Source organism: Heterodontus francisci, chromosome 8, assembly GCF_036365525.1.
Source record: "Heterodontus francisci isolate sHetFra1 chromosome 8, sHetFra1.hap1, whole genome shotgun sequence".
NCBI classification, from domain to species: Eukaryota; Metazoa; Chordata; class Chondrichthyes; order Heterodontiformes; family Heterodontidae; genus Heterodontus; species Heterodontus francisci.
In genome coordinates this window covers 70,064,926-70,089,214 of record NC_090378.1, presented here as the reverse complement: position 1 = coordinate 70,089,214, position 24,289 = coordinate 70,064,926, and the positions used below count along the sequence as shown (strand labels likewise).

The 24,289-nt window shown below is 42.2% G+C and overlaps 1 protein-coding gene across 6 annotated transcripts in view; it reads left to right on the top strand.

Moving 5' to 3' along the window:
* lepr (leptin receptor) overlaps positions 1-24,289 on the top strand; it is a 165,123-nt gene that overhangs the window by 123,189 nt on the left and 17,645 nt on the right. For all 6 annotated transcript variants that reach the window (XM_068037296.1, XM_068037298.1, XM_068037297.1 and 3 more), the window contains 4 exons: positions 6,680-6,833; positions 8,592-8,674; positions 15,214-15,430; positions 15,614-15,805. In XM_068037296.1, the coding sequence (XP_067893397.1) occupies positions 6,680-6,833; positions 8,592-8,674; positions 15,214-15,430; positions 15,614-15,805 (646 nt within the window). The remainder of the gene's footprint in view (positions 1-6,679; positions 6,834-8,591; positions 8,675-15,213; positions 15,431-15,613; positions 15,806-24,289) is intronic.

Genomic DNA, 24,289 nt, shown 5'->3' with positions numbered 1-24,289 from the left:
TATGGATTGAGATTGGTTGACAGACAGAAAACTGAGATTAGGAATAAACAGGTCATACTCAGGATGGCAGGCTGTTACTGATGGGGTGCCACAGAGATCAGTGCTGTGACTACAGCTGTTCATAATGTAGGGTCCACATGCAATATTTCCAAATTTGCTGAAGACACAGGACTGGGTGAGAATGTGGGTTGTGGGGAGGATGCAAGAAGTCTTCGGGGAGACATGGACATGCTAAGTGAATAGGCAAGAACGTGACAGATGGAATATGATGTGAATAGGTGTGAAGAAGTTATCCACTTTGGTCGGAAAAACAGAAAGACAAGAGTATTTTTTAAATGGTGAGGGGTTGGGAAGTGTTGATGTCCAAAGGGATCTGGGTGTCCTTGTTCATGAGTCCTAAAAGCTAGCATGCAAGGTGCTGCAAGCAATTAGGAAGGCAAATGGTATATTGGCCTTCATCACAGGGGATTTTGAGTACATAAGTAAAGAAGTCTTGCTGCAATTGGATAGAGCCTTGATGAGACCACACCTGGAGTATTGTGTACAGTTTTGGCCTCCTTATCTAAGGAAGGATATACTTGCCATGGAGGGAGTGCAACAAAGGTTCACCAGATTGGTCCCTGGGATTGTCTTGTGAGGAGGGATTGAGGAAGCTGGGCCTGTATTCTCTGGACCTTCGAAGAATGAGAGGTGATCTCATTGAAACTTACAAAATTCTTACAAGACGTGACAGGGTGGATGTAGATAGGATGTTTCCCCTGGCTGGTGAGTCTAGAACCAGGGGACATAGTCTCAGAATAAGGGGTAGGCTATTTAAGACTGAGATGTTAAGGAATTTCTACATTCAGAGGATGGTGAATCTTTGGAATTCTCTGCCCCAGGGGGCTGTGGAAGCTCAATCATTGAGCATATTCAAGACCGAAATCAACAGATATCTGGATAGTAATGGCATCAAGGGATATGAGGATGGCACAGGAAAGTGGCTTTGCGGTAGATGATCAGCCATGTTCTAATTGAATGGTGGAGCTTGGCTCGATGGGCTGAATGGCCTACTCCTGTTCCTATGTTCCATGAAATCTAATGACATCAGGTCAAACATGGGCAAGGAAACCTGCAGCTTATCAGCTAAGGCCTTCCCTCAGCTGATGAATCAGTACTCCTGCATGTTGAACACCACTTGGAAGAAGCACTGAGTGTAGCAAGGGCACAGAATGTACTGTAGGTAGGGGACTTTACTACCATAATGCTAATTGGGATACATTCAGAATAGATCCAGAACTCAAAACTCAGCATCCATGAGGCGCTGTGGGCCATCTGCAGCAGCTGAATTGTATTTACCACAATCTGTAACCTAATTTCCTGGCCTCACTGCTACCATTACCATTAAGCCAGGAGTTTAATCAGGACTGTAGGAGAGCATGCCCGGAGCAGCACCAAACATATCTAAAAATGAGGTGCCAACCTGGTGAAGCTACAACACAGGACTACAGCAGAAGCGGCATGCTAATAGAGTGAAGTGACCCCACAACCAATGGATCAGATCAAAGCTCTGCAGCCCTGCCACACCCAGACGTGAATGGTGGTAGACAGTTAAACAACTAACAGGAGGAGGATCCTCCATGAATATCCCTGTACTCAAAGAGGGCAGAGCCCAGCATTTGAGTGCAAAAGTCAAGGCTAAAGCTTTTGCAATCATCTTCAGCCAGAGGTATCAAGCACATCATTCATCTCAGCCTGCTCCTGAGATCTCCACCATCTCAGAAGCCAGTCTTCAGCCAATTTGATTCTCTTCCCATGTTATTGAGAAACAGCTGAGCACACCGGATACTGGAAAGTCTAAGGGCCCCAGCTGTAGTGCTGAAGACTAGTGCTCCAGAATTAGCCACGCCGCTAGCCAAGCACTCCTAATACAGCTACAACGTTGGCATCTAACTAACGAAGCGCAAATTGTATTTCCTATCCACAAAAAGTAGAACAAATCCAATCTGGTCAATTACCACTCCACCAGCCTATTCGCAATCATCTGCAAAGTGATTGAAGGAGTCAAATAGCACCAATCGATCATCAGTTGAGATTCCCGGGATCACTCAGCTCTAGACCTTATTACAGCCTTGGTCCCAGCATGGACAAAAGAGTTGAATACCAGAGGTGATGTGACTGTGACTGCCTTTGACATCAAGGCAGCATTTGAACAAGTGTGGCCTCAAGGAGCCCTAGCAAAATTGAAGTCAATGGAAATCGGGGGGAAAGCTCTCTACTGATGGTGATCATACTTCGCACAAAAGATGATGATTGTAGTTGTTGGAGACATCTCTGCAGGAGTTCCTCAAGGCTCAGCCATCTTCAGCTGCTTCATTAATGACCTTTCCTCCATCGTAAGATGTAGGGAGGTTCAGTTCTATTTGAAACTCATCAGATGATGAAGCAGTTCATGCCTGCATGCAGCAAGACCTGGAAACATTCAGGCTTGGACTGATAAGTGGCAAGTAACATTTTATTTATTTTATTTTATTTAGAGATACAGCACTGAAACAGGCCCTTCGGCCCACCGAGTCTGTGCCGACCAACAACCACCCATTTATACTAACCCTACAGTAATCCCATATTCCCTATCACCTCCCTACACTAGGGGCAATTTACAACGGCCAATTTACCTATCACCTGCAAGTCTTTGGATGTGGGAGGAAACTGAAGCACCCGGCGAAAACCCACGCAGACACAGGAAGAACTTGCAAACTCCACACAGGCAGTACCCAGAATCGAACCCGGGTCCCTGGAGCTGTGAGGCTGCGGTGCTAACCACTGCGCCACCCCACTGCGCCACTGTGCCGCCCCTTAATGCGACAGAACTGCCAGGCAATGACCATCGCCAACAAGACAGAATCTAACCATCTCTCTTTGACATTCAACGGCATTACCAGCGCTGAATCCCCACCATCAACATCCTGGGGGTTACCATTGACCAGATACTTAACTAGACTAGCCACATAAATAATGGGGCTTCAAGAGCAGGTCAGCGGCTGGGAATTCTGCGACAACTAATAACTCACCTCCTGACTCCCCAAAGCCTGTCCACCATCTACAAAGCACAACCAAGCTTGTGGTGGAATACTCTCCACTTGCCTGGATCAGTGCAGCTCCAACAACACACAAGAATCTTGACATAATCCAGAGCAAAGCAACCCAATTAATTGACACCCCTTCCACCACCTTAAACCTTTGCTCCCTCCACCACCAGCCCACCGTAGCTGCAGTGCAACAAGTCGCCAAGGCTTCACCAGTAGCACCTTCCAAACCCGCGACCTCTGCCACCTGGAAGGACAAGGGCAGAAGAGGAATGGGAACATCGCCATCTGCATGTCCCAAATAATGCACCATTCTGACTTGGAAATACATCATTCCTTCATTGTCACTGGGTCAAAATCCTGGAATTCTCTATCTAACAGCACTGTGAGTATACCTACATTACACATACTGCAGCAGTTCAGGACGGTGGCTCACCACCACCTTCTCCAGGGCAATTAGGGATGGGCAAGAAATGCTGGCTCTGCCAGAAATGCCCACATCACCTCCAAGTTCATCTTCAAGTCATACACCTTCCTGATTTGGACATATATGCTGGTTCCTTAATCATTGTAGGGTCAAAATCCTGGATTTTTGTTTGTTCCATTAGGGTTATAAATGTTTAGAATTTGTGGCTGCAGTCTAAACAACCACCATGATATGATGAAGTTCCGGATAAGTTTTATGTTGACAACTTTTTAAAAAAAAAAGTTGCTGTAATTTCCTTGCTGGATGATATATAGAGCTTTCTGGATAACTTTGTCAGTCACATGAAGGAAATTGGGTGAGTGGGAGTGATTACAACAAGATAATATCATTGAAGGGCTCAGATGATGTTACAAGCTCCAATAGCAACGCTTGAGTGGTTTATTTTCATCTGATATTTTGAGATATAACTACTTCCATTGCAGTTATTCCTACCCACACATCATGTTTCATAATATATAGTAGTGGCATCTCTCACATTAAATATTAAACTTAACCCATTACTGGAGAGCAGAAGATTTTGGCCTTGAAATTCAGGGATGGCAAATGCGGGAGAGGTAGCGGTGGCTGGTAGCAGCCTGTGTTTCTTTGATTGTGGGGTAAGGAGGTGCAGGAGCTCCATAGTCAGGTAAGTATATTTTAAAGACTTATCTTGTTGATTGCAGACTAATGGGTCCCCCTAATTTCCCTTTGAGGCCTCCCTTTAGGCTGCATATAGACCTGGTATTCCTGAGCTGCCTCAGCACAAAGCTATAATGCACTGGGGCCTTCAACAGGTGTTAGACCCCTTATTTGCATCTGCAAAGGGGTAATGTCTATTTCAGGTGTGGGCACCATATGGCGATTTTTTTTGGCATCTACTAATATATAGGCAATGACTATCTGCTCCTAATGAGCATGTGATTCCTGCCTGGAGGCTTAGGAAGCCATGTAGTGCCTGAATTTCTGGGCTAATTTATTTTCAGATGCAAGAGTCTTGGTCAAAAGCAACACATAGGGCAATGCATTTGGTTGATGCTTGTTGAGGTCCATACTAAAAGACAATATTTATAATCTCGCTAGAAGATCTTTCATGATGTTGCCCATGGTAAATCAGGGAAAATGTTATATTTCTTCTCTGTCTCTGTCACAGGTTCTCTCCCTGGGGGTGAAATTCATCTTGGGCAGTAGTGCACAATGGTTGTTAGTGAATCGGCAGCCTCTTTTACACTCTGTTCTATTTCTTTTTCTATAGATTTCACTGGGAGGACGTCAAGCAGAGTATAAAATTCACTAGCACCTGTTGTACTCCACCACCCAAGGCCAATTTCATCCACTTTGTCAGTTCTGATTATGTATCTCTTATTATCTGGTACTCTCTTCCTTTCTCTTCTTTTCTTACTGTTACTTTGGATTGCTTCCCTTCTCTTAAATTTCTGTGTGTCTCTTTTATCCTTTTAGATGGGAGGTTGTGACTAGATGGTGGAGAAGGAAAAAGTTTGTGTTGCCTTCAGGGGTGAAGAATGCATCCTACCAAGAGTGGGAGGAAAGAGAAACAAAGGAGAAGGAGCTGGAAGACATGGGTATTTAAATCAGAGGCAGTAGAAGGGAGACAGAATTTGGTTGGCCAAAGTAAGGGGTGCCTGGGTGGTGGAAGGATCCAGTAATAGTGCTTTAGACCAGTTGATCACAGTGTGTTTTGATTTGCAGATCGTGGCTGGTGAGTTGGTGGGGTGGGGTGGGGGGAGGGTGTAAAGATTGAGGCCCCTTGATGTCTTTTTCAGTGGCTAATGAGGGGCATTGGCTATGAAGGGATGTGAGGCTAGTGTAGATAAGGAATGTGAGGAAATGGTGGAACAGATTGACAGCTGCAGAAGTATTTTGAATAGAGGGTCAAACGCGAGGCAGTTGGGCGTTTGAAACCAAGGTATAAACTGAGTAGAGAAGTTTATATTCATCATTTGAACTCCAAAAATAATTAAATTCAGCTCATTATTTTGAATGTACTGTACATACAATGGTGATTTTTTTTTCACAGTCCATGGTTTTTGTGTGATTTTTCTATTCCAGTTGAAGAAGTAAGTTTGAATTTACAATCTCCTTGAGTTTTACATGTTATTGCCTCCCCTTCTTTACCTGTGGTTCCTTGCTTAGAAAATTAAATAAAGGAATTGGATAGAGTGCATTCAAATGATATATAAATAGATCAATCTGTGGAAAGAACAGGCTTGATGAGATAATGGATTTTTCATATTCCATATATTCTTATAATTAGATTTGAAGAAATGTCATATTTCCAAGTTGTCCTTCTCATTGTGCATTGATAAAATATGAAAACGCTTGTGTTCTGTATTTCACAGTAAGTGAAAAACCAAAATTTAATTTTAATCTTAAAAATATATTGTTTTTGAGAGTAAATGGTTAACATTGTAAAATAAATGCTTGCCTTTAGAACATTCAATGTTGTAAGAACTTTAAATAGATTCTTACCTGTTTCTTTTATGTCCTCATCATTGGGTTATTTTGAGTGAAATGTCAGAGATATCAACAGCACCTTCAGTAATAAATGGTCATTCATCGTCTGTAAGCCTGAATAGTGTAAACAGAGCTATTTTATGATGGGTGCCATCACAATCAAGACTGATGCTTTCCTCTCCTAATGTTACACACATACACAGACACACGCTCTCCATCAGGGATCACTCAAAAGCAATTAGGAGAAGGAATCCAATCAGATTTGCCTTTCTCTTACCCACCACTATTCTCATCCTAGTGCCATCCACTCCATTTTTACCTCAGGGATACTGAGATCACTTCCAGCATCTCCATGGTACCCCCAGCTGAGGTCAGCTAATTCAGCACGGATCCATAATCAAACCTCAAATACTTCAGAACTGCCAGAACTCAGCAGCATTTACTTAAGGCAGATAACTTACTCATGGAGCTATCATACGGGAAAAACTGATGAGACCGTTTTATATTTTTAAAACTCTTGCATGTGAAGAATGTATGTTTATTCTCTCTATTACAATATCTCCTAACCATTTATGCACCTCTTTTATTCACTCGTCACATGTGGGGGCCAAAAGATGAAATTTATTTCCTCTCAGATTGTTTTTACACTGATCAGCATTACTGTTTTACTTTGCAGACTTTATTCACTGTCAATCAAACATCAGTCATCACTGAAGTAGCTGATCCTTGTGCTACGTACGTAGTTCGGGTACGATGTTCGAGGTTTGAAGGGCCTGGATACCAGAGTGAATGGAGCAGTTTAATGAGCACAAATCTTGCAGATATCCAGGGTAATCTCTTAGTTTAATCATCATGACAGCAGCTACTAAAATTCTCATAATTCTGTGAATTGTTGATGAACACCTTCGGGTTGTACATAGTGCATCAAAACCATTAAACTTACTTAAATTATTTTTCAACTTTTTTTTTTACTTTTATGTATAATTTGTAATGGTCAGTGTTACTGCACATTTCATTAGCTCCAGTTTTGTTTCCTTCTTCCTCTATGTTTTCCCATTCTTTGCTGAAGGTACTGATTCATCCTTGGGTACAATTACACAGCTTCTGCCAACTTAGCTAGTGACCACCCCTCATATGTGAGCTCAAACAAAATGCCCAACTGAGATAGATTATCTTGGCCTCACTCAATATTCATGCACACTTTCCAATAGCGGTCCCTGGAGAGTGAACAGTAGCATGAACCCTGGCTAATTTGCTTCTCCTGAGCTAAGGCTAATTGTCTCAACCCCACAGTTAACTTGACTGGGATCAGCTAACAGTACAGAGCAGCAATAGAGCCTGGGGCTTTACTGGTTTGTATTGCTGACCACAATACCACTTGGCATATTACTCACTGAGTCATGAGGAGGAGTCTATCCTGATTTCTGTTCTATATCATTGCAAGGTCAAAGGACACAATTACTGCAGATGTTCCATGATGGAGCAAGTGCAGATTTTCATGTTCTTGAAGGGTCAAATAAAGTTTATGATATGAGAACTATAAATATGAATATTTTCAGTTCTTGAGCAGTCAGTACAAATTTGCAACATGACTACTGTTATTTTTGGAGACAAAATAGAGACCTGCAAACCTGACATCCTATTAATTAGAAATGGTTCATTGTACAGAGCCAAAGTAACAATTATTGATGTCAGTTTCTTTTCAAATAGTTCCTCAAAGTGAGTCATTTCACAAGATTTGCCAGAAGTCTGTAACTAGACTGATGTTTTGCTCTTAATTAATTTTAAACTTCTCTGGCATTTGTTTGGTTATTAAGGTGAGGGGAGGTCAGTCCACATTTATTGCACCCAGGCATTTCTCAAATTCAAAGAGGGCTTAGATGCAGGCTAAAATCCCTGCTATTTTCCTCAGTCAGTATGTCTCAATCCTAACTTTAAAAAACACAAAAATGAACTATGATTGTTTTTCTGTTCTTCATGCTAAACATTCTAGGACTTCTTTAAATGCAATTGTGAGTTATTGCTGAAACATGGAACCGTTTTGTGCTGTGGTCCACTCCTGTGGGTGGGAACCTTTACTCTGCACCTAACCTATAATGTACCTTACATGGGAGTGCATAGTGTTACTACTGAGTGCCATAAAATGGAAAAGTGTTTCATTTTGTAGCACTGCCATTTGCCTCGAGCACAAAAATAGATTTTTTTTTTAATTTGTCCTTCATATTCAGACATAACCATCCTGTGGAATGTTGATGAAACTACCCTAGTATCTGGTGATCCATGCTGTTAATACACTGGAGAAATACAAATCTACTAAGAATTCTTGCTTGTGATTATAATGTCTGTTCGACTGAATTACATTCTGAGATTGCAGCACTGCAACAATAATATACCTGAAATGTTAATCTATCTTTCTCTTTCAGATGCTGACTAATCTGCATTTCTATTTTTATTTTGTTTTCTATATCCATCTTTCTTTATTTCTACACCAATATATCTCCAGGTTAGACATCACCATATCTTGAGAATTACTTGTCACTCCTGTCCACATTAAAATGTAAGTGCTATTTTAATATTTTCTCCTTTAGCTCCAACAACAGGTCCTGATTTTTGGAGATTTATTGAGAGTGATCCATTGGCCAAAGAGACGCACGTCACACTAGTATGGAAAGTAAGTCAGTTTAGTTTTTGAAAATGTCAGTGATCAACAAAGTATTTGCATCAGGGCATGGTATTGCAGTGAGGTGAGGCCTTAACAGGTAGTGCCATGGCCAGATAGCGTAGCAATTCAACTTATCGCATCTTACTATGTAACTTATCACAAAGGCACTGTTCTTGGGAGTCACCAAGTAAACCTCAGGAGTTTCAGTACTTGAGAGAGAAGGTTGAAAAACTGGGTAAAAGTCATCACTGGGCAACTTTTGAGCTCTGTCTAGTTCTTGTCTTAGTATAGCCTTGGAGGAAGACTTGGAACAGAACCTAACATCTGACCTCTTAGCTTAGAGAAACTGAAAGGAATAAGCAAGAAAATGGAAAAAATCCATCAGGACTCCATATATTAAAATAGATTTTAAGCTCACCTGTAAGTTATGTTTACTGTACAGTATTTTTTTAAAAAAGCAAATATTCTGCATACAAATTTACTTGTTTTTTATATTTTTTTTCCTGTGTACTTCATTAAAGAGAAACTATTAGTTTCATTTTTATTGGCAATTTCCTTGGGGGTTCTCCCAGTCAGCCACCATAACTTTGGAAGAAAATCCTATGTAAGCATCTATCCTGCGTTTCCACCGCTGTTCTGCTGAAGTCACGGCAGACGATCAGAACTCTTAAGGAAATTCCTGGTGTCTATCTTTGTGAAATCTTGCGTGCATTTGTCATGCTTAGAGAAGGAAAATATAAAAGGGAAAAGTCTTCATTCAGCTAAATAGTTCTTTCACAGAATTGAGCAATTAGACTGAATTAATATTCAGAGTAGGTTGATTATAAAGTGATTTTGGCAAAAATGGAGCTGGGATAGATACATTTCCATGAGCCTTTGTGCAATTGGGAAGCTGACTTTCTCAGATTCAGTGAGATTAGCTCATTATAATGTTTCCATTTTGTTCCCAACGCAAACAGATCACAATGAATGGAAAAGCGGGGGCAATTTTAAGATCAGCAGCTCTTAGAGGGCTGTTGCTTCATTACAACAAGCTGGTTTCTTTAGCTATATTGAACATTAGCTAAATAATGTTGTCAAGGGAGCATGCGTAGTCCTGCACTTTTCAGTCATAGTAGTTTAAATGTTCTGTCTGAAAAGATGTAGCGGAGAAGGATAGGCATATTTGGGCCTACGGGAAATCCTTATCTTGCCACAATGTATAATTTTAGTCTATAATAATAATAGATGGACTTTAAGTTGAGTGCAACAACAACATTGTTGAGCATGAGGTTAAAGCAATGTGGTAAAGGTGCAGGTGGACAGAATTACATTTTGGCAAGTGAGATTCAGATTTGGACACTGTAAAGGGATAATGTTTTCAAAAATAACCGAACCAAATGTTTTAATAAGATTAAATACTGTTGTTGAAAAATGTACCCTTCAAATTTGGTACGTTTTGGCTCTGAGAAAAGAATTGTGATCGCTTTCTAGTAGTATTCTGTAATGCTTCAAGAAGTAAATTTACAGTTCAAACTCTGGCGCTGTAAATTACCATTGCATGACATTATACAGCTGACAAAATCTGGTGTAGCCACTGGTACCACATCGAATTGTTGACACTTTTAAAATAGATTTTGCCGTAGAAAAGAGCCTGACATAGGAGTTTTAACACATTCTGGAGTGAAATGTTGAAACACATTTTTAAAAAATGTTTTATATATGCACACACACAACAGAAACAACACATATGCATTTATGAGTTGATGCATGAGAGAGCAACGCAGATATAAAATAAAAGCAAGAAACATAGATAATTAGCAAATGAAAAACATACAATAAGAAAAATACAGCATTTATTTGGAAAAATACACAATCTAGTGTCATGCTAGGCCCCCACCTGCCAAGAATGAGGCACATGAATTTTGTCATGAATATTGATTTTAAACTGTTACTTCAGTGAAGAAAGGACTTGTTAAATAGATCAGCCATGGCTGGAAATATATTTGCATATTAACAGACAATGTTTGGAAGGACAAAGCAGCCATTCCCTGACACATTCAACCCACAATGGACTTTTGATCACCAGACGTTGAAGGTGGGGGAGCTCGCATTCCAGGTTGACTGCTAGGATGGCCGAATACACAAATGGACTTGGTCAAACCAGCTAGTCACATGGCTAACCTGCTGGGCAACCTGAGTTTTTTGAATTTGTACAAACAGTTTGGGCAGAAAGCAGAATGCTCCTGTACTGAGAAGATCTCTTTCTCACCTGGTCATAACAGAAATTTGGGTGCTAGTGTCTGGGCTTTTACCCAGAGACAAACGAGAGAAATTGGAAGTGGCAAGCCAAATTGTTCCCAACCAAAAAGAGCAAATTTCAATACATGTTTTCTTGTGGTTGTGTGAGATTGAATACTAGCATGTCTGCAACTGAAGCTAGTAGCTCTCCAAGCCAGCGTGAAGTGACTTGGGATAAATTAAAAGCACTGTCTATGGAGAAGTTGAGGAAAATGGCTGAGCAGTGTGGGATCACTGTACGTGGCAAGGCTAGGCGGTCTGAACTCCTAAGGCTAGTGGCCAACCATTTTCCCTTGAATCTGAAGAAGCAGAAACTGGGTTAAAAGCAGACTTCGACAGGGTATTCTTAACAAAGATACAATTGGAACAGAGGAAACTTGAATTGGAGGAGAGGGAGAGAGAAAGAATATTCTGGAAGGAATGCAAAGAGAAAGAGTTGAAGCGACTTGAGTTAACTAGGGGGAGCCTGAGTAACCCCAGTGAAAGCATGGCCAATATGGAGGAGCATAATTCAGGGCTGGGTACAAAATTATTAAAACTAGTTCAACTAATTCCAAAATTCAATGAGGAGGATGTAGAAGGTTTTTGGGTCCTTTTGAGAAACTGACAAGGCAGCTAAAATGGCCAGCTGAGGCCTGGCCTCTTTTACTACAAAGCAAGCTAACTGGAAAAGCCCATGAGGTTTATTCCCTGTTGCCAGATGAGAGTTCATCAAATTATGAACTGACCAAAAATGCTATCCTCGGGGCATATGAATTAGTACCCGAAGCCTATCGCCAAAAGTTTTGAACCCTCAAGAAGCAAGCTGATCAAACTTATCTGGAGTTTGAAAGAAGTAAGCAGCTGGCTTTTGACCAGTGGCTGAGGGCTCTTAAAGTACAGCTCAGCTATGAGAATCTTAGAGAAGTAATTCTGTTAGAGGAATTTAAACACACTCTTCCACTCTCCATAAAGACCCATGTAGAGGAGCAGAGAGTTCAGAGAGCCCAGTAAGCGGCCGCCCTGGCTGATGAATTTCCTTCAAATTATAAGTCGGTTTCCCATGGGAGAACCTTTCCTAGTCACCCCCACAAATCCAAAGGGAACAAAGGGAGGGAAGGTGATAGGAGCCCAAGCAGTCCTGGGAGAGAAAGGAAAGCAGGAGACACAGGGGACCCTCCTCTAGCCAAAAAGGAAGGTTCTGTGAGCAAGAGTGAGACCCAGAGACCAGTATGCTTCCATTGTAATAAAGCAGGGCATTTAAGACCTGACTGCTGGAAGCGAAAGGGAAAACCAGTAGGGTTAATCAGGGCACACCCGCTCAGTGAAGAAACAAACCTGATGGAAAGCACAGCAGAACAAGCTGTGGCTTTAACTGCAGTAAAAATGAGACCCAGGAAGCTTAAGGCTGCAAGTGCAGGAAAATTTAATAGGATTCCTGAGGGTTACCAGGGTTTTGTGTCTGAAGGGAGAGTAACCCATTGCCCCTGGAGTGGGGCAAGCAAGCCCATAGTGATTCTCAGCAACACAGGGGTCACTAGATCCTTGTTACTGGAAAAAGGCCTGACCTTTCCCCCAGAGAGTGCAGTGAACACCAAAATGGTGAATGGTATTGGAGGGCAGTGTATGCCTGTACCTGTACACCGGGTGCACCTGGAGTGCAACCTAGTTTCGGGACCAGTGACCGTAGGGATTGTCCCTAGTTTGCCTATGGATGGGGTTGTCCTGCTCCTCGGTAATGATCTGGCGAGGGTGAAGGTGGTAGCCCCCCCAGAAGTGAAAGCAAGACCGCAAGAGGTCAGAGAGACAGGGCAGTGGCAGGAGACGTTGCCCTGCAGTTTCCCTGAAAGTGCAGTGGATCAGGCCATGATCAAACCAGCTCCCCCAGAGGAGACTGCATTGGCACTGCAGGCAGATGACCATGAGGTCTGCCTGTCTGAAACTTCCTTTGGAAAGTTAGGAGACCCAGGGAATGAATTAAATGGATTTTCCCCAGCTGAGGCTCAGCGAGCCGACTATTGCGAGAGTTAGTACAGGCTGCGCAATCTGAAAGTCAAGCAGAGGATTGCTGCTAGTTAAAGAATGGGGTACTGATGGTGAAATGGAGTTCTCCTCACAGACCTGAAAGCAAGGAGTGGACAGTAGTTCACCGGTTAGTGGTACCGCAATGGTACCAGAGAGAAATATTAAGAAGGGCCCATGAGAGTACAGTGGCTGTACATGCTGTTATAAAAGACCAAAGCCCACATAAGACAGCAGTTTGACTGGCCAAAACTCCCCAAGGATGTGGTGGAGTACTACAGGAGTTGGCACATGTGCCAGGCTGAGGGGAACACCCAACCTGCAGTGAAACCTGCACCCCTTAAGTCCTGTACTGGTGTTAGGAAGACCCTCCAGCAGAGGGCTGGTGAACAGTATGGGACCCTTGCCAAGAACAAAAAGGGACAGGCAGGTACAAGGCTGACAAAAGTTTAGAAAGAGAAGGGGAAAAATGACCAGGAGGGCAGGTTAAAGGAAGTCCGGGAGGAATACCGGATGAAAACCCCTACTGTCCTGTCAGCCAACCCCGAAAAATTTGAAAAATTAGTCCCCACATCCTCCTACGTAAATGCAGACACTAGAAGCACCCCACCAGAGTTACTAACAGCATTTACAGGAACCTGCAGAGACAAGGAAAGACCTCTAAGGGGCAGAGAAACCATGAGGGTGATTCCTAACCTAGTCTAAGTGCCACAGGAGAGTGCAGTAAAGTCTGCACAAATACCTGCAGGCAGGAGTGTCCTCTGTGAGAAAGGGGAGATTAGCAAAGAATCCTCCCCCATAGTCAGAAAAAAGAAAACCACCCATCCCCCTAAAGTCAAAAGCCTTTGTATAACTCAGCAAAGCACTGAAAGAGAGTTCAGGATAGCCCCACCCACTGCTGACGCTCCTGGAAAAAAAATGACCTCAACAGGAAAAAAGACCCTAGGCAGCCATGGAAATGGGCAAACAGGAGAGAAACTTCCCCAAAGAAGAATGACATGTTTATTAGGATGCCAAAGAGGGGTGATTTTAATAGGTTTCAGGATTTGTGAATGAATGAGAGAAATGCATGTTTTTTTCTGTATCTTCTATTTTTCTCTCGACCCTTTTAATGAATTGTGCTGTTCTCAAATTGTATTTCATTCCGCTGGGTGTGGAGGTGTTATCCTAGGCCCCCACCTGCCAAGAATGCGGCACATGAATTTTGTCATGAACATTGATTTTAAACTGTTTCTGGAGTGAAGAAAGGACTTGTTAAACAGATCAGCCGTGGCTGGAAAGACCTTTGCATATAAACAGACTGTGTTTGGAATGACAAAGCAGCCATTCCCTGACACATTCAACCCACAATGGACTTTTGATCATCAGACGTTGAAGGTGGGGGAGTTCTCATGTCAGGTTGACTGCTAAAATGGCTGAATACACAAACGGACATGGTCAAACCAGCTAGTCACATGACAAACAGTTTGGGCAGAAAGCAGAATGCTCCTGTACTGAGAAGATCTCTCCTGGTTGGCTCGCCTAAGCTTCTCCTGTCTGCCTGCTCCCATCTCTTTCTCACAAGCTTCTGCATCCACTGAAGACACATGAACCCCAAGAGAGGGAAGTCCGCTACAGCGAACAAGGTTTAAGAAGAATACTGGGCCCCAATGAAAAGCAAGATCTACCTACAATCAAGGACTTTACAGTGAGCTCGAAGAACCGTAACAGCAACTCTTTAGATATTGCCTCAAACTTTTCCACTTTATTTTTCTTCTCTTTTCTGTCTCTATTTGCATGCGTGTATCGCATATGCATGCTAACGTGGGCGTGTCGCATATCCATAGGTGTTAACCAAATTAGAGTTTAAATTTAATAAATTTCAACTTTTCTTCTTTAAACCTAAGACTGCCCATTTGTACTGGTTTCTTTGACTTATAATTGGAAAGCGGTGAACAAGGATTCACCAAGGGGGAGCTAAAAACACGGTGTGTTTAAAATTAAACACTGTTACGGAAGACCAGGTGAAGGCTGAAAGAGAACCCTAGACCTCTTTCTCACCTGGTCATAACACCAGTTTGTCACAGCTGCATAAACAGTCATGCATTGTGAAATAAACATTTGCTTGCCCTAACCTTTAATTTCCATGAATGAACCACCTTGGTAGTTTTATAAATACTAGCTAATTAAATAAGTATTGTTGTTGTAATTGCAAATTGTATGAATAGGAAATGAATTTGAATTCTGTTTGACAACAAAATGAGAATTTTTTTTTGTTTTCAATACAGCCTCTGACAAAAGGTGAAGCCTTGTGTAGTGTGAAGGGTTTTAAATTGAAATACGAATCAACAGAAAACATTACCTGGCTTGAACACATTGGAAATGTTACAAATTACAGCTTCCTTCTCACTAATGAAGTTAAAAGTGTCTCAGTGATTGCTTTCAATTCTATTGGTTCTTCTAGAAGGAATTTTAAGCTAATGCTGTCAAAGGACAGCAACAAAGGTTGGTTCAATGTACTATAGTCCATTTTGTGATTATAGTGTTTCTTAAATAGCACAAGAATAGTTAGATTTCTTTGACGTAACGAATGGATTTCATTGTACAATTAATAACTTCAATGATTGAATAATAACTTTGTATTCACTGTCCTTACCATTTATAACTTTAAAAAATATTTGATCACAGCAGTGAACATTTTTCGATCGCTTCATGCCTCCATGATAAACAGCAGTTATGCAATTGTTTCTTGGAGCGTGTTACCTCTGAATTACCAACCGACGTCTTTTGTGATAGAATGGAAAAGCCTGTCAAATAACGATGAGAAAAGGGTGAAGTGGATGAGGGCTTCTGCAAACCTCACAACAGTGTGCGTTTATGGTAGGTTTAGTTTTGTAATTTAAAAAAATCCTGCAAATTATTCTTTTAAGATTGCCAAAAATGCAGTTTGAGTAGGCGGGGTGGGGGGGGGGGGGGGGGTGGCGGGGGTGGAGGATTCTCCTCCAAGTGGTATTGAAAAGTGGAAAGTGTTCAGTGTCAGATTTTGTCTGATTATGCACCCGTGAAGCACCTTGAATAATTTTCTATATTAAAGGTGCTTTATAAATACAAAATGTTTTTGCTAATGCTTTGTTTGCATTGTTAGCATTAATAGAATGGTTCCAAATGTAACTTACTATTTTACTCTGTTTGAAAGACTATTAGGCCTAGCATTGGGTACCATATATCTGAATTTGTGCAGTTTTACTTCATGATTTTGTGTCCTGAGAGGACTGTTGAAGTTACCGAGCTACTTAATAACAATATCTGACATTTTAAAAAGTGCAGAAAACAAAAAGGTTTATTGGAAGAATATAAGAAATTGTGTGGAATTTCTGGAACTTAAGACATACCTTTCTGAAAGCAAATTCTTTCCATTTGGATTTAATTTAAGAGAAAAGCAAACAAACTGAACATCTTTTATTAAATGAACCATTAGGAACCCTGAAAAATATGTACTTTTTGTTTTTAGGCTTCTTTACAGAGGAAGTATTGTCTTCAAAGTCTAGTTAAATGAAGTTTTACCAAGAGGTAAAGAGGGCATTTTATAAAATGCACCTCTGTATCCTGGAAGGAATAGGATGGAAACAATAGCTTTATTTATATAATAAAAATAACACAAGGGGCTGGATTTTGTTCTCAGCCGGACATCGGGTTTCGGGGTGCATGGAGGGCCAGAGATTCAGTGCGGCAGCGGCCGCCACGGAACCCAATGCCGGGATTGACCGTTCCGATCTTCCCGGCGGTGGCGAGGCTCCGTGGCAGTACCTCCGTTGCTCTGTGACGGACCCTGCTTTCCCTATGGTAAATACCTCTTTGCAATCATTTAAATGTAATCCGCAACGATCTTACCTTTAGTTCCTAATCTTGAGCTCGTCGTGCGGCACTCACACGCCTTCACTTTCCCATCCATGCTGTGGGGGGAAGGGGGCAACTCTGCATGATTTAGTGTAAAACTAAACTCTGCATTATGTTGTACTGTGTGCTGGGCTGGCAGCCTTTTAAAAATGGCTCCAGCTCCTGCATCTGGTGTCGCCATGAACAGCATCGCCAATGCCACCCCCACCCCATGATTGGGGAGCGGCCGCCGTCATAAGTGGCCGCCTGCCACGTAATCACAGCGGCGTGGCTCCCAGCCGCCATGTTCCATGCCCACCACTGTTCCTAGCAGTGGAACTACAAAATCCAGCCCAAGGAGTGGGAAGAAGCAGTGGAGGCAGTTGAGTGGATGGTCTTGATTTAGGAGACAAAAGATCTGTCAGGTCCTTGCATTTGTAACTTTGGAATTTGGGAGAGGGCTCTAAAGAGGCTGTCATGGAAACAAAGGATCTTAGGATTGCATCTGTCCACTCGGATAACTATTATGTCATATGTGTTTATTACTAATGAAAACAAAGAATGCTAATGCTTGATATTGTTTTTCACGGATACTCGAATATGAGCCCGTTCTTATTTGAAGGAGTAATGATGGGGGCTACATCTGAGTAGAGGTGGGAGACAGTTTGGTCAGTAAGTGCTGCTTGATAGCACTGTTGACGACACCTTAAATCACTTTGCTGCTGATTGAGTGTTGACTGAGACGGTAATTAACCAGATTGGATTTGTTCCGCTTTTTGTGAATGACATATCTGGACAATTTTTTACTTTGTTGAATGGTTGCTAATATTATAGTCATACTGGAACAGCTTGGCTAGACACACAGCTATTCTCTCCACAAATGCTGACAAATGGGACCGGATTTTCAAAGGGCCACAGGGTCGGGACTCTGGTGCGGGTGCGATTTCAAAATTGCCGTCCCAGAGGTCGTCTCGGGATCCCGATTCCTCCAGGGCTGTTTGTAATTTTCAAAGGGCCAGCAGGGGGAGGGAATGGGAAATCCACTTGATGCCAATTAAAGAGCTTATTTAGGGTCCTGTCCAGTGCAGAATGGAAGTTTTAAACTTTGTTTCAGCGAACCCGAGCAGTTTGGTGCACTTTAATGCACAGCTGTCAGGTTCGCCGCAATAAAGTTTATTTGTCTTTGTCTTAAAACATTTTTAATGGACCTTTTTTAATGAAACTTCTTGCACCGGACCTACATTTTCCCTGCATGGTCTCTTTCATCCTCGTTGATGCAGCTCGCCCTGTAAGGTGCCGCCTGCTCTCTTCAGCAAGGTCGTGGCAGCTCCTGTCTCATGGAGCTGCGTGGTGCCATTAATTGGGCGCCAAGCTTGCCTCCTGCCCAATCATGGCATTTAAAGGTAAAAGTAGCATTATGTGAGTGACACAGCTGAGGCACGGGGTCAGGACCCTGATTTGAAAATCTGGCCCACGCTGTGTGTTTCCAGTATTTTCTGTTTTTCTTTCATCATTGGCAGCCGTGCTTTCAGCTACCTATGTCCTAATCTCTGGAATTCCCTCCCTAAATGTCTCTGCCTCTCTTCCTCTCTGTACTCCTCTTAAGATGCTCCTTAAAACCTACCTCTTCGACGAAACTTTGGTTATTTGTCCTAATATCTCCTTATGTGGCTTGGTGTCAAATTTTTATTTGATAATGTTCCTGTGAAACACGTTTGGGCATCTTACCAAGTTAAAGGTGCTGTATAAATGTAAGTTGTTAGGAACATAGGACTTTGGAGCAGGAGTAGGCCATTTGGCCCTTCAAGCCTGCTCCGCCATTCAGTGAGATCATGGCTGATCTGGTTATGGTCTCAACTCCACTTTCCTATCTACCCCCCCCCATAACCCTTGACTCCGTTGTCTTATCAAAAATCTATCTAACTCAGCCTTGAATAAATTCAATGACCCAGCCCCCCTGCTTTCTGGGGAAGAGAATTCCAAAGACTAAGGGCCCTCAGAGAAAAAAATTCTCCTCCTCTCCATCTTAAAAGGGAGACCTCTTTTATTCTTAAACTGTGTCCTCTAGTTCTAGGCTCCCCCACAAGAGGAAACATCCTCCATCAAGTCCCCTCAGGATCATCTATGTTTCAATAAGATCACCTCTTGTTCTTCTAAACTCCAATTGGTATAGGCCCAACCTGTTCAAATTTTTTTCATAAGGTAAACCCTTCATCCCCAGAATGCGTCGAGTGCACTAAAATCCAAGGCTATCAATAGCGATGAGGTGGGGAGGAGTTTGAATTGAACTTGTATTGTGATGTTAAGCATATTTATTGATATTCGAAAATGTCGTGACTCCTGCCCCAGCATTCCTAGCATAATATATTAATCAAATTTATAGAATCATAGAATGGTTACAGCACAGAAGGAGGCCATTCAGCCTGTCCTGTCTAAGCCAGTTAGTCCCACTCCCTGCTGTTTCCCCTTAGCCCTGTAATTTTTTTCTTTTTTGATAGTTATCCAATTCCCTTTTGAAAGCTACAATTGAATCTGCCTCCACCACACTCTCAGGCAGTGCATTCCAGATCCTAACCATATGCCGTGTGAAGAAAGTTTTTCCTAATGTCGCCTTTGGTCCTTTTGCCATACACCTTACATCAGTGTTCTCTGATTCTCGACTACTCTGCTAATGGGAACAGTTTCTCCCTCTGTACTCTGGCCAGACCCGTCATGATTTTGAAAACCTCGATCAAATCTCATCTCAACCTTCTCTTCTCCAAGAACAACCCCAACTTCTCTAATCTATCCTTGTAACTGAAGTCCTTCATCCCTGGAACCATTCTTACAAATCTTTTCTGCAGCCTTTCTAATGCCATCACATCCTTCCTGAAGTGTGGTGCCCAGAATTGGACACAAGACTCCAGTTGAGGTCAAATCAGTGTTTTGTTAAGGGTCACCATAACTTCCTTGCTTTTGTACTCTGTGCCACTGTGTATGAAGCCCAGAATCTGGTATGCTTTATTAACCGCTTTCTCAAACTGCCCTGGCGACTTCAATGATTTGTGTACATATACCTCTAGGTTCCTCTGCTCCTGCAACTCCTTCAGCATTGTATCCTTTATTTTCTATTGCCTTTCCTCGTTCTTCCTACCAAAATGTATCACTTCACACTTCTCTGCTTTAAATTTCATCTGCCTCATGTCTGCCCATTCCGCCTGTCTATGTCCTCTTGAAGTCTACCACTACCCCTTTCACTCAAATTTATTTGACGTTACTTGAAGAAATTGTATTTTTATTAGATTTTTTACTTGTTATATTTAAAAGTTATTATAGTGAAGGTAGCTGTCCTATGTGAAATATATCATTTAAAACATAAATTCCGTGTGAAATTTCCTGGACTGTTTCCTTTTTGCTACAATAATGGCACAGTGTAGAGAGCTTTACTCTGCATCTGGAGTGTGTTGTGCTTGACTTGTGAGTGCTTAGTGATAGCCAAAGTTCTAGAAGTGGAAACATCGATTATTAACCAGCAGTAATAGTCCTCATATTGGTCAATACAAAAATTGACCCCAAAAATAAGTGTCCAAGAAAGCATCAAGATGGTAATGAGCTGAACTCAAAATATCACTTAAAGCCAGAAAAAACAGGGGTGTGGTGGGGGGTGGGGGAAGTGATATTTTATGTTCTTCCCCTACGGCAGGAGAGCATGACCTTCCTTCCATCATAAGGTCAGAAGTGGGGATGTTCGCTGATTGCACAATGTTCAGCACCATTCACGACTCCTCAGATACTGAAGAAGTCGATGTCCATATGCAGCAGGACCTGGACAACATCCAGTCTTGGGCTGATGATTGGCAAGAAACATTTGTGCCACACAAGTGCCAGGCAATAACCATCTCAAACAAGAGAGAATCTAACCATCTCTCCTTGATGTTCAATGGCATTACCATAGTTGAATCCCACACTATTGTTACAACCAGGTGAGAAAGGGGTCGCGGGTTTCCTCTCAGCCTTCACCTGGTCTTACCGTAACAGAGTTTAATTTTAAACACACTTTTTTTTTTAGCTTCCCCTTAGTGAATCCCTGTTCACTAACTTCCAATTATAAAACAAAGAAACTAGCCATAACGGGTTTTCTTAGGTTTCAGGAAGAAAGGTTGAACTTTATTAAACTTAAACTCTAATTCAGTTAACGCCTACAGATATGCAATGTGCCCACGCTAGCATGCATACGCGATACACACATGCAGATAGAGACAGAAAAGAGCAGAAGAAATAAAGTGGAAAAGTTTGAGGCAATATCTGAAGATGGTTTTGGTTACTGTTCTTTGAGCTCGCTGTAAAGTCTTTGTTTGTAAGTAGGTCTTGCTTTTCATTGGGGCCCAGTATTCTTCTTAAACCTTGTTTGATGTAGGAGACATCCCTCTTGAAGTTCATGTGTTCCTAGTGGGGGGAGGGGGGTGGTGGTCACTCATTAAATGGCACTTAGTGCCTGCGGGCCTCATCCTGTGAGAGCCCTCCCGCCCTGACCTATCTGAGGCCTGGATCCAGTGGCGTTCCTCAATCTCCGATAGGTGCGTCTGCAGCAGCAGCCATCGCCCCTGCAGTAGCAGTACTGCTGCTGGCCTCTGATGGCCAGCAGCTCTGATAGGGCAAGGTTTCCGGCAACAGGGTCCTCGATCCTGTGGAAGGCCTACTGCTGTCCAATTAAGTGCCTGATTAGCACTAAATTCAGCGGGCCTTCCGAAGAAGATGCGACGCGGGGATCTCAGCATCGGTTTCTCCAGATGTAGAGACCCCCGTCGTCAAGATAAAACTCCCCCCCAGGAGTTCAGATTAGCATATATAGTAAGAATATGAGAAATTAAATCCAGAGTAGGGATGATGCATGCTAAGAATGTAAATGTTCACATAAAAATTTCTGGAGAAATAATCAACCCAGTTGTTCTGCTGCAAACAACAGTAAGGTGGCTGACCGGTAATTATTTTTTCTTGTTTGACACCGAAGATTACCCTTCATTACATGAGCGATTAGAAGTCAGCTGAAAGTACCAACATGAGTGTAAGTGTATGCAACTTCCCAGTGTGCATATGACCTTGGCTGACACTGAACCTTACAAATTAGGCCATTTATAGGCGGAAGATAATAATCCTGTACTCGGGGAGCTTTTGTATTACGTAATGTGGGGATCTAATTTGTTCACAAAATAACAGTACAAACAGATTTAGAGCTCTCATATGGAAGAAATCTTGCATGCTGCAGGCTACAGATTGATGTTTGGAAATGGCTGAGGTTCCTATGCTGTGATAACAGAAGATTTTGTCTTTCTAGACAGACTTTTATTACATGCTTCACTTTCATTCCTACCATGAGTCAGGTTCATTTATCATAGGAACCAAAACATCTTAAGACCAACTCAGTTCCACAGTTAAGCTTCTTTGTTACAAAAGCTATGAATTGCTTGATAATACATGACCTGCATGAAAGCAGAGCCTCAGCCTTGGTACTATCATTTTGTTTAAAGTAAAGCAACAAACAGGGAGGAAAGAGGAAGAGACACACCGAATTTGAATGACATATGAAAGAAAAGGGAAAGCTGAAAGACAGAGTGAAATGAGTTACCCACTCTCATATTTGGCATGTTCCTATTCCATTGTTTTACTTATGATCTAAAGCCACTAAAATTGAGAGCATCCAATTTGAGAGCAGCCTCTGCTGCTTCTCACCCTTTTCCTTGAAAACCAAAGGAAAACTCACCCCAAGGATCTCCCTGGCTCTGAACCCACTAGTTTCTCTCTTACCTTCCTCTAATGCCTTTTCCGAGATCATCTTATTCACGAGACCCACTCTCTTGACCCCATTCCCACTAACTTGCTGATCACCCGTCTTCCGTTCCTGACCAGCTGACATTATAAATGGTTATCTCTCCTCAAGTACTGTCCCCTCCCTTTCTAAACTACCGTCATCACCACCCTCATCAAAAAAACTTTGTCCTTGCAAACTACTGCCTCATCTCCAACCTTCTTTTCCTGCAATGAGCTGCAATTTCCTTCAATTAAACATTGGAAAGATGGAAGCCATCATTTTCAGCCTTCACCACAAACTCTGTACCCTTGCCACTGATTTCACCCCCTCCTTGGTCACTGTGTCAGGACAAAACCGACTGTCTACAACCTGCACATCCTATTTGGCTCTGAGCTGAGTTTCTGACTCCGTATCCTCTTCATCATAAACTCTGCCTACAACTCCCTCCATAACATTGTCCATCTCTGCCTCAAACTCAGCCCATCAGCTGCCAAAACTCTCAACCATGCCTTTGTCATCTCCATATTCCATTGCTGTCCTGGCTGCCAATTCTCCACCCTCCATAAACTTCAGCTGATCCATAACTCTGCTGCCCAATTCCTAACTTGCAGTGTCTCACTAATCTAGCATGAGTGCTTGCTGAACTACATTGGCTGCTAGTTCCTCAATGCCTCCAATTTAAACTTCTGGTCCTCATGTTCAAATCTTTTCATGGCCTCGTCCCACCATATCTCTGTAAACTCCTCCAGCCTAACAACCCTCCACAAACTCTGTTTTCTTCCAACTCTAGCTTCTTGTGCTACCCCTATTTCATTTGATCCAGAATGAGCAGTTGTGTGTTTACCTGCCTAGGCCCCATACTCTGGAATTTTCTCTCGGAACATCTCCACCTCTCTACTGCCATATCCTCCTTTCACAATTTCCTTAAAGTCTGCCTGTTTGGCCAAGTTTATAGTAACCCTTCTAATATCATCTTCTTCTGATTGGTCAGTTTTGGTCTGCTAAGCTTCTATAAAGGACCATGGGATGCTTTTCCATGTTAAAGGCACTGTATAAATGCAAGTTGTTGTGGCTGGTGTCATTGATCAGGCCCCATTCTTCCATTTACCATGCACAATTTACATTATCATGGACTCCAATCATTCGAAGTTTATGATGAAAATTCACAAGATATTTCCCTGGCTCCATCAAAACAACATCCAGCAACACTTGAACATAAACTATCTAACTATGTCAGTTTGGTTCAGTTGATAACACTTGTCTCTGAATCAGAAGTTTGTAGGATCAGGTTCCATTCCAGGACCTAAGTATATAATCTAGGCTGAAACATCTGTGCAGCTCTGACATTGGATGTGCAATGCACAGCTCACTGGTGTGTTTGACTAAGTTTACAATTAAATTGCTATTTGTGTAATTGGTTGATGGTATGATGCAGTCCTGAGGCGGTACTTCACTGTTGAAGGTACCATCTTTCAACAGAAATGTTAAATTAAGGACCCATTTGCAAGAGCAGGTGGACGTAAAGGGAATGAAATTGGTTTTCGACAGTGATGCAAAATTAAGTCAATAGAAAAGAAAATTAGGCAGGGTGTAAAACGAGTTGCCGATTCATTATCAATCGGTTTGACGTACTACCAAAGACATTTTATGGCACTGTTTGAAGAACAGCAGGGAGTTCTTCAGTATTTAACCCATAACCA